Here is a 16,054-nt window from a genome sequence, read left to right as displayed (position 1 = left end):
CAACTTAATATATATTTTTGAAAAACATAATCACAAAGTAATTTTAAATGCTAGCAGGAAAAGTAAGAGACTCTATATTATGGTAATATCACTCTTGCGGTTAGCTATTTAAATCCAATACATGTGAATTGTGTTACTCCTGGAGAGAAATTACAAGAGAGAGAAGAAAAAATTAAATTAGACTGTCGAGAAACAGTAGGACGACACTGGAAGGAAAGCAGAGCGCAGAGTCAGTTGGCGCCCGCCCACCTGCTTTTCCTCCAGCCGCGGTTTCCGCTCCCTTTCGCGCTCTGGGCTCCCAGGCAGCCCCGCCCCGTCGTAGCTCGGCTACGATTGGTTCCTTTGAACGTCTACGGCTAACCTGATTGGTGGATCCTGGGCGCTTTATCGCGGTGAGTTTGAAACTGCTGGCACTCGGCCTCTGAGCTCCGGGAGTCGCTGCGTCCGCGCAGTCCGGAACTGCGGGGTGGCCGCCGCGGGAACAAGAGAGGTATGGCGTGAGGCAGGCCGGGTGCGGGCAGGGGCCTGCGGGGCCTCCACGTGAACCCGGGGTCCCTCCGGTGGACGGGCAGGGCGTCCGTGTGAGCCCAGGGTCCTCTTGTGGACGGGTAAGGCCTCCACGTGAGGGCATGGTCTCCTGTGGACGGGTAGGGCCTCTCCTGAGCCTGGGGTTCCCTGTGGAGGGGCAGCGCTTCCCTTGAGCCTGAGGTCTCCTGTGGAAGGCCGGGCCTCGCCCGAGCTCCGGGGTCCTGCAGCCCCGCAGGGCCTCACCCGGCCCCGGGCGTGGGCGGGGTGCCAAGCTGTGTCCTAGGCCCTGTTGGCTGCCTGTGCGCGCACAGAGCTGGACCACGCCAGCTGCCCTCGGAGGCCCTCGATGGGTACTGTGGGGGAAACTGATCCGTGGTCGTTGAGAAGCATTGCTGTCAAGGTGCAGAGCCGAGAAAGAACATAGGATCGTTCTTTTTAGTGGACTGTGCTTGTGTAGGCAACCACAGTCGGTACCCGGTCTAAGAAATGCTGAGAGGTAGAACCCTGATTCTTTAACACCCATCGTCTTAAAAACAAATAGCTAATACTCAGGGTGCTGGTGTGTCCCATCCCCCTCCCCCCAACACTTGGGAGGTCTGGGCTGGAGAGACGCGCTGGGCAGCTAATAGCTCCAGCCCCAGGGGACTGGAAAATGTTGGAGGGAAATGAGCCCAGCTTTGAAGACGCGTTAACTACTAGCTCTACGTCCAAAGGGGGCTGAAAAGTTCTAATGTACTATGGTTAAATTATATATGTATATTAAAAAATAAGGATTTTTCTCGTCCGTTGTGATTTCATAAAAATACGCATAGTTGAGATTTTTCTGAGCCACTGACTCCGTGTGGAATCGTGAGAGCTGGGATTCCAGGCTGTGTCACCACACTTCCTGGGGGCTCATTTTACTTTGGGAAGGAATCTTGTCAGGGACAGAACTCAGCTAGTCAGTGATCATCATAAAGATCGGATCCGTGGCAAAGGGCTTGCTCGGCAAAGATGCTTAGCTTTTTTTTCCCCACCCTTAGCGAGGCAAGGGCTTCTTTTTTTTCCCCCTCTTTTGCGCATGACACTTTGTAAGTGTGATTGGAATTTTGTAAAGATGGCACTGTATTCGAGTTATCGCTGTGATGAAGCACCATGCCCAAAGAAAGCAACTTGGGGAGGGGAGGGTTGATTTGACTGTCCCCATCATGGTTCCCGGAGGCAGGGGCTGATGTAGAGACCACGGAGGGGTGTTGCTGATTAGCTTTTTTTTTTCCTCGTGGCTTGCTCAGCCTGCTTTGTTATAGAACCCAGGACTGTGGGATGCCCAGGGATGGCACCAACCACAATGGTCTGGGCCCCATCAATCACTACAAAAATGCTCTACAATCTTGCCTGCAGCCCCCATCTTATGGAAGCATTTTTTTAAAATTAAGGCTTCCTCCTCCCAGGTGACTTTAGCTGGTGTCACGTTGATATAAAACTAGCCAGCACTGTACTTGATACTTCTACGGTACTGTACTTGATACTTGTACGGTGCTTTTGGCATTTCCCTTTTGAGTGTCTTGAGTGGGATTGTCTGTGGCTGCTTCTTGAAGGTATTCAATTCACTTGAGTGACTGAGCATTCCTGCTGCTTAAGCAATCGGATGTTTTATAATAAATGTTGTTTCTAGTGGTTATACCTTAAGGTGGCACTTGGATTGCTTTCGAGACAGTGTTGCAGTAAATCAGGCCAGACTGTTGCAGTGAACTAGGCCACAGGGTGGCCTTGAACTTGCTCTTCTGCTTCCTTTCCTAGTGCATGACTTCCTTCTCATAGATTCTTATGGTTTCCAGAGAATTAAAATAGTACAAATTTAGCACAGTAGCAGTGTGTAGAGTTAGCATGTACTGGCATTAAAATCATTATACTTTTTAACTTTCAGTCCTAGGAATCAAACTGTAGGAAGTTTTTATTTTGAGACACAGTGTCACTAAGTTGTTCTAGCCAGCATGAACTTTTAATCCCTCTGAGTCAGCTCCCTCAGTGGCTGGGATGACAGGCCTTTCTCACCAGAAGTGCTTGGTCTGTGACATGTGGAGAAGCTAAGTACTATGCTGTATAGAATATGCAATTGCAATGTCTTGGGTGCTGAGAAGGCTCAGATAGCTTCTGCAAGAGTTGCTAAACCCTGGTAATAGTATTTTGATAGAATAACTGATACTTGGGCTATGCAGAAGGCACTGCACTTTGTATGTAATGTCTTACTGATGAATTGGTATCATGTAATCACACCAGTGTTTCCCCTCATTTTAGGGTCTGTTGTAACCTGTTGAGTAACTATGGAAGACTATATCAAGATAGAGAAGATTGGAGAAGGTGAGTGGTTTTAGTCTAACCCTTTTGAAAGGAAGTCAGCAGTGCTCCCGTGTAACACAGAATCATCTATTACATGCAGTCATTGATGCGTTTGTACTTAGGTGCACTAGTAAACTGTTGTAGCTGGTGTTAGTGGTCACCTTGACAGAATCTGGGGTCACTCTGAGTTCTCATGTAGGGGATTCTCTTGACTATATTAATTGAAGTGGGCAGGCCCTTCTCCCATTGTGAGCACCATTTCCTTGCTGAGATCTGGACTGTAAGTGGAGAGGGGGAGCGAAGCCGTAGTAAGCATCACTCTCATCTGGACTGGGACCCAGATTCCCAGTCCAAATAAACCCTTAGGTTGCTTTTGTCTGGGTGCTTATCATAGCCACAGTAAGACATAGTTTACTTATAATCTAAAGCTTTCTCATTTAATAGAGTTTAAATTATTCAGATTCTTTGCTAAGGACCATAGGGCCTCCTCACACAACTACACCACTGAGCTGATCTCACTTTTGGTACTGAGCACCCTGGATGCCTGTGTTTTGGAAATACTACTGCTAGTTTGTGTGTGTGTTTGAGGAATAGATTAGGGAGGCAGGATATACTGACTTTGTAGTACATTTTTAGTCTTATTAATTCTAAATATTATCATATAAGTACCGCGGTACTTATACTTATACTACAAAGTCAGTATATCCTGCCTCCCTAATCTATTCCTCAAACACACACACAAACTAGCAGTAGTATTTCCAAAAAAATCCTAAATTTTGCCAGGCGATGGTGGCGCACACCTTTAATCCCAGCACTCGGGAGGCAGAGGCAGAGGCAGAGGCAGGAGGATCTCTGTGAGTTCGAGACCAGCCTGGTCTACAGAGCTAGTTCCAGGACAGGCTCCAAAACCACAGGGAAACCCTGTCTCGAAAAACAAACAAACAAACAAAACAAAAAAAATCCTAAGTTTTATGTAAATTGGGTGTAGTAATTGACAAACTCAGCTGAATGATTTTCTGTGGGGTTACCATGGGCAGGAATGACTTAAGGTAGTGGCTTTCATGTGTTCGATTCCTTTCTGTGGTATTTTGAACAATGCTTAGGTCCATGTGGCATAAATGAGGAATGAAAATAACCCTTTCCTATTTTCTTTTTCTCGCCCTGCAACAGAATTTCCATATTTCTCCCCGGGAGTCAAGACGTCATACTTAGCTCTCCCTGTGCAAACGGTGGAACTTGTTTCTCTGTGGGTTCTGTTGAGGACCGTTTTCATCTCTGTTCAGAGACCCCACTTATGCAGGGTACTAAAACCAAGGCAGGAAGTTAGTAAGCCAGGATTGACCCAGGTAGTATTCAGATGGGAGTCTGGGCTTTTCTGTTTTAATGTGACCATCAGCTCCACAACTGTCTCCTTCCATGGTAACCACTACTCCTCAGCAGCCTCATTTGCTGCCACTCGCCTCTCCTTTTGGATTTCTTTGATCCCCTCAGCTCAGGCTTTATAAAGCCATCCCTTGCTGGCTTCACTTTTCAGCTTGTTCTAGTTCAGTGGTTCTCGGCCTTCCTCAAGTTGGGACCCTTTATTTAATACAGTTCCTCATGCTGTGCTGAGCCTCCCAGCACAAAAGTGGATTCATTGCTACTTCAGCACTGTTTTGCTACTGTTGTGCATTGTAATGCAAATACCTGTTTTCTGATAGTCTTAGGTGACACTGAATGGTTGGCCATTCAACCCCCAAAGGGGTTGTAGCCCACATGTTGAGAACTGCAGTTCTCACTGAAGGGATTTGGCCATATCCTTTGCATCTTCCTCAGTATTCCTTTTTAGTCCTTTAAGCTTTGCGAAGACCGGGGCCGACGTCTCTTACAGGAGCTCAGGTACTGGAGCACCTTCACCTGCTTTCCTGAGCTCTTGTCTGGCCTCGAGGCTTGTCTGCTGTACTGTGCTGGGCTATATTGGTTCTGTGTGGTCTGTCCTGAAAAACTGACTTGTTGAAATAGTTTGAAAACTAGGTGATATTGCCCACAGAATTTTCTTGTGTTAATACCAACTACCTGTTCAAACTAGTAGATAAGTCTTTACTGTGTTAGCATTTTCCTAGTCACCTGTGTATTGTTGGCCATCATGCCCAGCAAGACAGTCTTCAGATCACACAGCTGGATAACACTGGTTAGTGCAGACTTCCTTGGCATTTATTAGTAAGCACTCCAGAAACATTTGTCTGATGAGGATTTGTGGCTTTCACCACTCAGTGCTATTGGGCCTTTACTCTGGGATAACTGGGATTCTAGGCGTATGTGGGTGAGTGTGGGTTTGAACAGGTACGCAGAGGGCATAGAGTGTTACTCACTCTGGAATTGGAGCTGCAGGTGGTTGTGAATTGTCTGGTGTAGGGCCTGGTCCTCTGCAAGGGCAGTATGGATTCTAAACCTGACACATCTAAATCTCCAGCCTTGTTTGTCGTCCCCCCCGCCAATATTTAATGATTTAAAACGCTAAATCTAAAACATGAATTTCCTAGAATCCACTATTTATTTAACAAATAGTGTTCGGTGATTAACAAGTAAAGTGGTTGTGCTTTGTTTAGCCCTATTGCAGACGTTCATTGAGAAGACTCAGGAGTTAAGTTACTCAAAAAAACTACTTCTGTGTTGTCTAAGAATCATTGTTTACTGGGTGTTCTGCTAACCATGAGTTCTGCACATTATCCAAGGAATGAAGTAATACACTGGGAGGAAACAGAAGATGCTGTAGGAATTAAGAATTAATCATGTTTTATTGGAGTGATACATACCTTGCTGAGACTGCTCAGACAGCGTCTTCTTGCTAATGGTTTAGCTACCGTGTGCTTCATACAAGTCAGATATCCACCCTTAAGGAACGTAGTGCATAGATTGACTATGGCTTTGCAGACAGAATGTAGTCCTTTTTATTTGGAATATTTTGGTTATATTCAAAGTCACCGAGCATTTGGTCAAAATAGTAAGGATTTTATTTGAAATAATATCATTAAAATTCCTGAATTGTTTAGGAAAACAAACTGTCCTGGAATTTTAAAAAAAAAATCTTACAACAGCTGGGCCATGGTGGCGCATACACCTTTAGTTCCAGCACTACAGACAGAAGCAGAGGCAGGCATATCTCTGAGTTCAAGGCCAGCATGAAAAAAAAATCAAATGCTAGAACAAAGATTATATGGATGTCAACTTGCCGCTGAGCAAACCGCGTAATATTCTAAGCAGTTGATCATTGGGATGGATTCTTAGAACCAATAAAAGCTGTGGCTTAAGATGTTTGAAGGAAACTGCTCTAATCCTTTGGGTTTTTTAGACAGGGTCTAACCTTTTCTCAGTTTTCCAGGTGATAGGATTACAGGCATGTACTGTGTCTTTGTCTTTTGGGACACGTTTCACCAAGTTATCCATGCTTACCTCCAACTTGGAAATTTCCTGCCTTAGCCTTTCAAGTAGCTGTAGTTATAGCTGTGTGTCACCAGGCCTAGTGTTCTAGGCATGGCTGAAGTCATACTGATGCCATGAAAAGCTGTTCAACACTGTATATTATATAGCTAGGGGGTTAGTACTTCTTTAAACTGGACCCGAGGTTAAAGGCACCTGTGACATCTGGAGAAGTGCATGCAGCACACGTGTGTGCTAGGTCCGTCTTGTGCCTGCCATACCCCATTGTGCTATTGCCATTCATGTGACACTCAGGTTAGCGTTGCCAACATTCCCAACAGAAGGGAGACTTCCTACTATAGCAGTAGCAGCTTTGTTGGGCTAAATAAAAATGTGTGGTGTTTCTGCCTCTGCTCCTCTCATCTGCTGGATGAGGACCGTTGACTGCATTTTGGGATGTGTAAAAGCACTTGGGAGGCAGAGGCAGGCGGATCTCTGTGAGTTCGAGGCCAGCCTGGTCTACAAGAGCTAGTTCCAGGACAGGCACCAAAAACTACAGAGAAACCCTGTCTCGAAAATAAAAAAAAAAAAAAAGTATCATGGAAGGCATAAGTCATTACAGTTTTCTGAAAGTGTCACAGTGCCTCCTCTTGATATTGTTCTCTGAGCTTCAATTTGCACAATGTTTTAATTGCATGCAGGATATTTGACAGGTGAAATAGAGGAAGCTTAATTGTGCGAGACTTGGGTGATTCCATGAATTTTATTCCTAAACCTTGTGTATGTTAGGTTGTAGTGACCTTCAGTTTCTTTTTGGAAGTGTTTAAGTATGTGTGAGGTGACCATCGCAGGCATTTCTATCATGTGATACCTTAAGGGTTCACTTAAAAATCTCTGCTTCATTTCAGGTACTTATGGTGTGGTGTATAAGGGTAGACACAGGACTACTGGCCAGATAGTGGCCATGAAGAAAATCAGACTTGAAAGTGAGGAAGAAGGAGTGCCTAGTACTGCCATCCGGGAAATTTCTCTATTAAAAGAACTCCGCCATCCAAATATAGTCAGGTGCGCTTTGTCCGAATTAAAACAGTTCTCCCCATCCTACTTCAGATGAATTTTAATGTGGAAATTTTTACATGTGCTTAGTTTCTGGGTGGAGTGGGATTGTCTGTTTATTTTTGTTGACTGTGATAAAGGGAACAAAAGAATTCAAGACCTGGTGCTGAGAATTAGTGTTGGCTGGAGGACTAGGCACGGTGGCTGTGGGAAAAAGAAGCCTTTCAAGAGGAACTTTGTCAGCCCCGATTTTCAGAGCCCAGGTCCCCAAGTAGCTAGGTCAGAGTGGGGGGAAATGTTTTAATTTTTTATTGGCTCATTTGGGCTGGATCTTTGAGGAAGTTGTCTAGTGGCTCATCAGAATTTCTGGTGGTACTTGGTACCGAACCCAGGTCTTTGGCCATGCCAAGGAAGTGCTCTACCGCCGAGCTGTATTCCAGGCTGTCTTAATTTTGGGGTTTTGAATTTTTTTTTTTAAAGATTTATTTATTTATTATGTATACAACATTCTGCCTCCATGTATGCTCACACCAGAGGAGGGCGCCAGATCTCATTACAGATGGTTGTGAACCACCATGTGGTTGCTGGAAATTGAACTCAGGACGTCTGGAAGAGCAACTACTGAGCCATCTCTCCAGCCCCTTGTTTTGTTTTTTGAGACAGGGTTTTTCTGTCTCGCTTTGTTGCCTGTCCTGGAACTAGCTCTTGTAGACCAGGCTGGCCTCAAACTCACAGAGATTCTCCTGCCTCTGTCTCTCAAGTGCCGGGATTAAAGGTGCACTTTACCACCGCCTGGTGGGGTTTTGAACTTTTGAGACAAGATTTTAGCTCACCCAGAGTGGCCTGGAATTTACTGCTGTTCTCTAACAGCCTCCCAAGTGCTGGGACTATGGGCTTAAGCCACCACACCCAGCCCTCTAAGTTCATTTTGAGACAGGATCTCACCAAATTACCCAGGTTGGCCTTGACTCTGTAGCCCACACAGTCTTTGAATTTGGAGGTCTTCTGCCTTAACCTGGCTGCTGCCTCTGTGTCATTTGGGGTGATAGGCTTCTTTCCCTGGCCTGGGTTCTAACTTGGTGCTGGGGCTGGGAATAGGAAGCAGCTGTTAAAGTCAGGTTAACTAATACCCATTTACTTCAATGAAAGACATCCTAGGGACAAAAGACAAGCTACAGGAAGACATAACTTACTGTCCTGAAAGGCCTTCCTCAAGTCTTCAGTGTGAAGGCGGTTGATGAGAAGCTTCTGGTTGTCGTGAGGCTCTCAAGCAACTGTGTTTGTGAAAGCGCGAGGCAGAGGTATTTTCTGGGCTCTCATGTTCTGTTTTCTTTTAGTCTTCAGGATGTGCTCATGCAGGACTCCAGGTTGTATCTCATTTTTGAATTCCTGTCCATGGATCTCAAGAAGTACTTGGATTCTATCCCTCCTGGTCAGTTCATGGATTCTTCACTTGTTAAGGTAAAGATTTACATACTTTAATTAATATGCTCTGAGTATAGGGCTCATCCTTGTGTTTTGTGGGTGATGTTGGAAAACCTGTAAGAAAATAGAAATAGAGAAGGTTTAATTTTTTTTTCACACAGATCATCATTTGCCCATCTTAACTTCAATACCAGACAGTTTTAGGGAAAAAAAGTAGTGTCTGAGGACATAAGTGCCACACTGTGGCTGATGCTAGGTGGGCTTACTCTGTGAAAAATACATTTCAGTTAATGAAAACATTGTATTTCAGTTAAATTATATATATATATATATATATATATATATATATATATATAATCATTTATTGTATGGGGCGCTAGATGTTGAACCCAGGGCATTGTGTATAACTAGGCAAGCATTTTGCTTAGCAAATGTATGTATATTTTAAATGTCTAAAAGGTAATGGCATCTTAACCTTCAACCAGCTATATTTTCCTGCTAAGCTGCCTGTCTGTCTTCTTGCAGACACTGTCATGTTGGCTTTGTATGCATATAAACTATGGGATCACTGTATATGTACTGCATATACATTAGTTGGCCTTTTTGTTTCTGTTTCATCAATGTTTTAATAATTAACCATTTCCATATTTTTTTGTTTATTTACTTAGTAATTTAGTTATTGTTATTCCTTAGACCATGCTCCAATGATTGTCCTTATGTGTGATGGCGGCCGCCCATGAATTCCCATCCTCCAACCTGTCTGCCAAATGTGGAGATTCTAGGCTTGTGCATTGAGCCCACCCCTTTATTTCACTGTAAAGATGAATTCTTGGAACTGGGATAAAGTGTGTTTATATTTAAGAGCTTGGCAGATAGAACAATATGACCTCTAAAAAAATCACTTGTTATTTTATTACATCGTTACCAAAATTTGATTGTGTATCTTTTAAATAATCTCAGTATTTTATGTAAAGGGGCTTATTAGAGTTATCTTACTTGATATTTAACATGATTTACGCATAGCCTGTACATTCATAGATGTTTCTATATTAAGATTGTTCAGTGATTTCAAAGTTCTTTTTATTAACACACAGATAATTCCTTTTATTACCTTTTTTCCCCACTTTGACTTGTTAGTGGCAACCCACCATTGCCAGTGTTTTATATTACATATGTCTTAGGGTTGCTGTTGCTGTGATGAAACACCATGACCCAAGCAATTTGGGGAGGCTTGTAACAGTTCATCACTGAAGGACTTTAAAATTCTTATCCTGACTTATAGGAATTTTAAACAGGGTAGGAGCCAGGAGCTGATGCAGAGACCATGGAGGGGTGCTGCTTACTTACTGGCTTGTTCCTCATGGCTTGCTCATAACCATATATGAGCTTTCTTAAAGAACCAAGAACCATATATGTTAGCTCAGAGGTGGCACTACCCACTGTGGTCTGGGCTTTCCAGCATCAAACACTAATCAGGAGAATGCCCTAGATTGTAAGGCTTGGGGCACCAGAGGGAAAATGCTAATGTTGTAAGCATGAGGACTTGAGTTCTGATTCCCAGCATCCCTATGAGTTGTGTAATAGTGTGTACTTCTATAAACCCAGAGCCTGAAGGGCAGAGGAGAAGGGTGTGTCCCAGGGATTTAATGGCTAGCCAGTTTGGCCAAAATAACCAACTTTAACCAAGTTTAATGAGAGATGGATGCTACCTCAAAAACTAAGGTGGAAGTTCCATCTCTGCCCTGGTACATGGTATGTGCATGGGTGTGTACACGCACATACATATCGAGTGTCTCCACACACACGAGAATTAGCTTATGACTGAACTTCAGTGTTATCTTTTACACCTTTTCTCATTTCAAACTTTGAAGTCAGGAAAGAGGAAGTGTATGTGTGGAGCGAGAAATGAAAATGAGAGACTTTATTCAAGAGAGAAGCACTTGGTGTGAATGTGTTGAGGAAACGTCTTCCCAGGAAGCTAATGCAGGACCTAAAGATAGGGGACAAAATTTTAAATGCTCACGTGGGTAAATGTAAACACATATTTCCATACACATATACTGTATGTAAATGGGTTTTCTGCCCACAAGTTCATATAAGTCTAGTCTAAAGGGGCCTGAAAGGTCATTTGATAGTATAACTATTTCTTTGCATCGTAATTTCTCCAGAAACAGTGATCATTTCGGAGTCTTGTGGCATGATTAATTTTTTGACTTGCTTTTCTAGAGTTACCTGTACCAAATCCTCCAGGGGATTGTGTTTTGTCACTCCCGAAGAGTTCTCCACAGAGACTTGAAACCTCAAAATCTATTGATTGATGACAAAGGCACAATCAAACTGGCAGATTTTGGCCTTGCCAGAGCTTTTGGGATACCGATTAGAGTATACACACACGAGGTAAGCTGGATTTATGGTCTTTACACCAAGAAAGAAATTCTCGGGTGGAAAGAGATTCTGCTGTGGTAGTATCGGTTTATTGCTTCTTGTCTCGGAAGTTGCTTTTACTAAATGTGAAATAGATATGTTTCCACTCTGTGAAAATGGAGCTGGAGCTGTTGGCATCTCTTACTGGGGGGAGATTCCTGAAGAGGCCTCGTAGGGCTTTTGAGGTTTTTATTTCTCTGTATCAATCTTTCCCAGAGCTGTGGTTTCCCTTGACTGGACCCTGCTGTGGCCATTTAAATTAACTAAAAGGCAGGTTTTGTTGTCTGAGGTCTATATTATTGTCATACATTTAGGAACCAGTAACTATATTATAGTTAAGGGAGGGAGTGTAGAGATTGCCCATGTTAGTCAAGTGCTCTATTACTGAGCTGTACCCATGGCCCTATCAAATTTTGTCAGTGTTCTGTTGACTGTTGATATTTCATGTGGTTTGTTTTTATTTTCCTCCGCCGTGGGCCCTGCACCTATGGCCTCACATACCAGGCAAGTGTTCTACCCCTGAACTGTATTCTTACTTTGTCACTGGACTAGATAGGTTTGGACTTGCTTATCCTACCTTTCTGGAAGCTGGGATTGTAGACTGGGCTCCTCTGTTCCTATGAAAAGGCATTAACTTGTATAGTGCAAGAACATTGACGGCTGGGGAGTTGTGAATCTAGAGTCCATGGTGTCAGGTGACCAGACCCTTGTCCCTTTCCTGCCTTGTTTCTTATGGTTTTTGAGGCAGGGTCTCCTGTAGCCCTGGCTGTCCTCACATTCTCTGGGTAGTTGTTGATGCCTGCCCTGCCCCTTGGGTGCTGAGATCCTGGGTGGGCACTGCTGTGCCCATGAATGTAGTGCTGGGGCTCAGAGGCTGCACATACTCTCCACTGACTGCCTTCTCGGCCCTGTCTTGTCTGTTCTGTTATATTTTTCAGTTACAGGAGTTATCTTTGGCTGTAACTGCTGATGACCTTGTTCTTAGAGGTCACAGAGTCACTATTTTGATGAATATACTACTATGGTTGGTTAGTTCCAAATCACTAATCAATTTTTTTGGCTTAATGTTTCTGTTAATTTTAGTTACCATGTTAACATTTAAACAAAATCTGCACTTTGTACAGTACCATTCCCAAACCATCATTAGTATTTAGTGCTTTTTCTGCTTTAATTTTTTGACCATATCAGGCTGTGCCTATTTGTTGTTGTTTGTTTTTAGAGACTATAGGGTCTCACTATGTAGCTCTAGCTAGCCTGGAGCTCACTTTGTAGACCAGGCTGGCCTCCAATTCACAGATATCTGCCTGCCTCTGCCTTCATGTGCTGAAGTGTTTGAATTAAAGGTGTGTGCCACGAAGCCTAGTCAGGCTATAGCTACTTTGATCCTTCTACTTTAATGATTTGAAAAGCAAGATGTTCATTGTTTTTACCCACTAATGGGAAGAACTTAGTAATAAAATAATTAGTTTCAGCTGAGTATTTTGTATATTGTTAATTGACTTAAACTCCTGGTGAGACCTACACAGCTTTCTAAAGCCAGCCCACTGAAGCAGCTATATATAGTACGCTTACTCTGTGTGTTTGTCTTGTACCAGGTAGTGACGCTGTGGTACCGATCTCCAGAAGTGTTGCTGGGATCAGCTCGTTACTCCACCCCTGTTGACATCTGGAGTATAGGTACCATATTTGCAGAACTGGCAACGAAGAAGCCACTTTTCCATGGCGATTCAGAGATTGACCAGCTCTTCAGGATTTTCAGGTAATTGTGTTTTATACCTAAACTATTAAAAGTTTGTAAGGTTAAATAATAAAGGCACCGTGTAGGAGATAGCATTTTGTTTTTCTTTTTTTTTTTTTAAATAATTTATTTAACTTTATTTTATGTGGATTGGTGTGAAGGTATCAGATCCCCAGAAACGAGTTACAGACAGTTAGTTGTTAGCTGTCATATGGGTTCTGGGAATTGAACCCCAGTCCTCTGGAAGAACTGCCAGTGTTCTTGACTGCTGAGCCATCTCTCCATCCCCTCATTTTGTTTTTCTTTCAGAGCTCTGGGCACTCCTAACAACGAAGTGTGGCCGGAAGTAGAGTCTTTGCAAGACTACAAGAACACATTTCCCAAGTGGAAGCCAGGGAGCCTCGCATCCCACGTCAAGAACCTGGATGAAAACGGCTTGGATTTGCTCTCGGTAAGCCAGCTGTGCTTTATGGCTTGAGCGTAGTGTATGTTCACAGTGACCCACGGGAGTGACTGAGCATGGAGCAGGAGAGTCCTGGAGTTAGATGCCCCTGGCAACGCTGCCTTCGAGGCGGGAAGCGCTAGTGGTCCTGAGTGTTAGACTTTCTCATCCTGGTGGTGGACACGCTGCAGCAGGCCAGGGCTCGCACACCCTTTTAGCCCAGAGTAGTTGCTGAATTGTAATGACTCCTTTCTGGATGCTTTGTGTGTTTACCATACTGCACTATGTTGACAACTGCTTGATAATTTGAGTTATTCAGGCTTTTACAGCGTAAATGCCGTTTCTCAGGGCTGGCCTAGTTTCCTCTCTTAGAAAGCCTCGGAAAGACTAACTGTAATTTTGTTTTTCTTCGGTTACATTGCTTCACCCAGATAGCAGTTATTTCCTTTAAAAAATTATGCAAAGAACAGTAACTGTTAAAGGCCTGCTTTAGGATATTTTTAGGTAGAGCAGTATTTAAATTTTAATTTATAGAAGGATTCAAATATACATTCCAGTTGGTCTTTCAACTCCATTATAATCTATAGATTGTACCACCAAATGGAGTTCAGATTTGTTCAGACTCTGCAGCCCATACACATTTCATGTATTGGTATTGTTTGTCAACTTGGGAACATTCCGTATCTTGGGTCCAGTCTGCTGGTCATGTTTGCTTCTTTGTTTTATGGTGCTGGGGGTCATGGATGGGAGGTAGGGAGGATGGCCATTAATTCTACTGGATTACATCCTTAGCTCTCAAGCTTTGAATGTAAAGAATTTCACTTCACTTAACAAAAGTCAGTCCTGTACACCAGTTTCCTCAGGGGAGCTGACACCCTGACCTAGCTAATGGTTGCTGTGGCCTTGTCCCTGTTGAGCTTTGTGTGGCAGTGTCTTTGTCCTCGGCACTCTTCTGGAAGACAGCAGTGTGTGATGGTCAGCAGTGTCTGCATCTTTACCTGGCCCCTGAGAAGCACAATTTCCCACAGTTGGAAGCCACTGTGGATTATTGATTAGACTTGGCTTCAGGATTCAGTTTATTTTTTCCCCTTTGTTTCCAGATTTGGGCAAGTTCTTTTCTTTCTTTTTTCCTTTTGGTTTTTCAAGACAGGTTTTCTCTATTTAGCTTTGGAGCCCGTCCTGGAACTCGCTATGTAGACTAGGCTGGCCAGATCCACCTAGCTTTGCCTCCTGAGTGCTGCCTGATTTGGACAAATTTCTTAATGTACTGGAGAGACTTGGGATCTTAATGTGGAGAATGTAGCATATTTGAGGATTAACTGACATGTCCTCAAAGCCTTATAAAATCCTAAATGAATGCAGGAGTTTAGGTGGTAACTAGTTAGCAAAGGTATCTGTCAGGCCTAAGGGTATAGCCATGCCAGTATCATACCCAGCATGCACAAAGCCTTGGGTTTGGTCTCTAGCAGCATACAAACCTGGTGTCATGGCACCTGCCTATAATCCCAGCATTTGGGAGGTAGAGGTAGGAGGATCATGAATTTTAAGGTCTTCCTCCACTACATTTTAATTCAAAGGCCTGTTGGTCAGGGTGGGTTTGGCTTTTAGTCTTATTGATTTAATTTTCTATAAAGATAATATGTATGAACAAATTTAAGATCAAATACTCTCTCTAGAGTATATACGTATACTTTAAATAATCCATCTATTGTAGCTGTGTTTATAAAAACACATTGTGGGTTTTTTCCTTTACTGTCTTGGCCAAGCATTGTATCATGTAACACAATAGTTGATTGCCACCTTTTCAGGAACGTTGTGAATACCAGCTGGATATGAAATTCTCACGGTAGATGTAATTAACTAGATAATCTGTAAATTTATGTTTTGGTTTAAAAACTGTCTGAGTGCTTATTTTATAATTTATAACGTCCGTGAGTTGAGCATCTTGGAGGGTAGAAGGCAGGCTTGATAGTGAGTTGGGGAAGTTCCCTTAAGCAGGCACTCACTATAATTACTTGCATGGCTCACTGCTGGAGGAAGCTAAGGCTTATGGGATTTTTTAAAGGGCTCATTTTCTAAGTTTATTTCTTCCTTTTCTTCCCAGAAAATGCTTGTCTATGATCCTGCCAAACGAATCTCTGGCAAAATGGCCCTGAAGCACCCGTACTTTGATGACTTGGACAATCAGATTAAGAAGATGTAGTTTTCTGTGGAAGTCCCTGCCTGCTGTGGCAGGGCCACGTAGTGACATTTACTGTTGGCTCTCTTCCTGTCTTGTATATTTTTCTTCTGTTTGTTTGTTTGTTTGTAAACCATTACCTGGACTTTTCCTAATTTCATACATATAACTTAATTAACATGTAAATATTCCATATGAATTTAAATATAATAATTCTGTATATGTGTAGATCTCACTGTGGTGGCTGTTTGTTACTGTCCCAGAAGTAGGCCTTGCTGTGAGGAACTGTGGAGAGAATCATCCCAGACTCAGCAGCTGCTCCTGCACCTGGCCAGTGCACTCTAGGAGCTGCGCTCGCTTTCGCGTGCTTTGAAGGACCTTTGTCCTCTGGGTATTGGAGTCTTGTCAGTTTCTTACCATATGGAGACTATAATCTGCCTTCGTAGAGTTTTTCTACTTGTGTTTAAGTGTGGATGAGAAGGCCAGGATCTGAGAGATATCAGGGCTTTTTAGTACCATAAAACCAACATGTACCTGCACCAAA

At 43.3% G+C, this 16,054-nt stretch overlaps 1 protein-coding gene across 1 annotated transcript; it reads left to right on the top strand.

Moving 5' to 3' along the window:
• Nucleotides 1-322: 322 nt before the first annotated feature.
• Cdk1 (cyclin dependent kinase 1) lies at nucleotides 323-15,738 on the top strand. The gene is made up of 8 exons (XM_005360153.3): nucleotides 323-490; nucleotides 2,806-2,868; nucleotides 7,155-7,311; nucleotides 8,640-8,763; nucleotides 10,954-11,124; nucleotides 12,747-12,910; nucleotides 13,199-13,340; nucleotides 15,436-15,738. The coding sequence occupies exons 2-8, from the start codon at nucleotides 2,832-2,834 to the stop codon at nucleotides 15,532-15,534; spliced, it is 894 nt and encodes a 297-aa protein (XP_005360210.1). The 5' UTR covers nucleotides 323-490; nucleotides 2,806-2,831; the 3' UTR covers nucleotides 15,535-15,738.
• The last annotated feature ends 316 nt before the right edge of the window (nucleotides 15,739-16,054 follow it).

The sequence above is a fragment of the Microtus ochrogaster genome, linkage group LG2, assembly GCF_000317375.1.
Source record: "Microtus ochrogaster isolate Prairie Vole_2 linkage group LG2, MicOch1.0, whole genome shotgun sequence".
In the NCBI taxonomy this organism is placed as follows: domain Eukaryota; kingdom Metazoa; phylum Chordata; class Mammalia; order Rodentia; family Cricetidae; genus Microtus; species Microtus ochrogaster.
This window is presented reverse-complemented; position numbering and strand designations above follow the sequence as displayed.

What these genes read in the sequence shown, in the direction of transcription:
- Cdk1 (XM_005360153.3), top strand. Translation starts at nt 2,832, where the DNA reads ATGGAAGACTATATCAAGATAGAGAAGATTGGAGAAG. An exon ending in GATAGAGAAGATTGGAGAAG is followed by an intron (nt 2,869 to 7,154) that starts GTGAGTGGTTTT and finishes GCTTCATTTCAG; the next exon opens with GTACTTATGGTGTGGTGTAT. An exon ending in TGGATTCTTCACTTGTTAAG is followed by an intron (nt 8,764 to 10,953) that starts GTAAAGATTTAC and finishes TTGCTTTTCTAG; the next exon opens with AGTTACCTGTACCAAATCCT.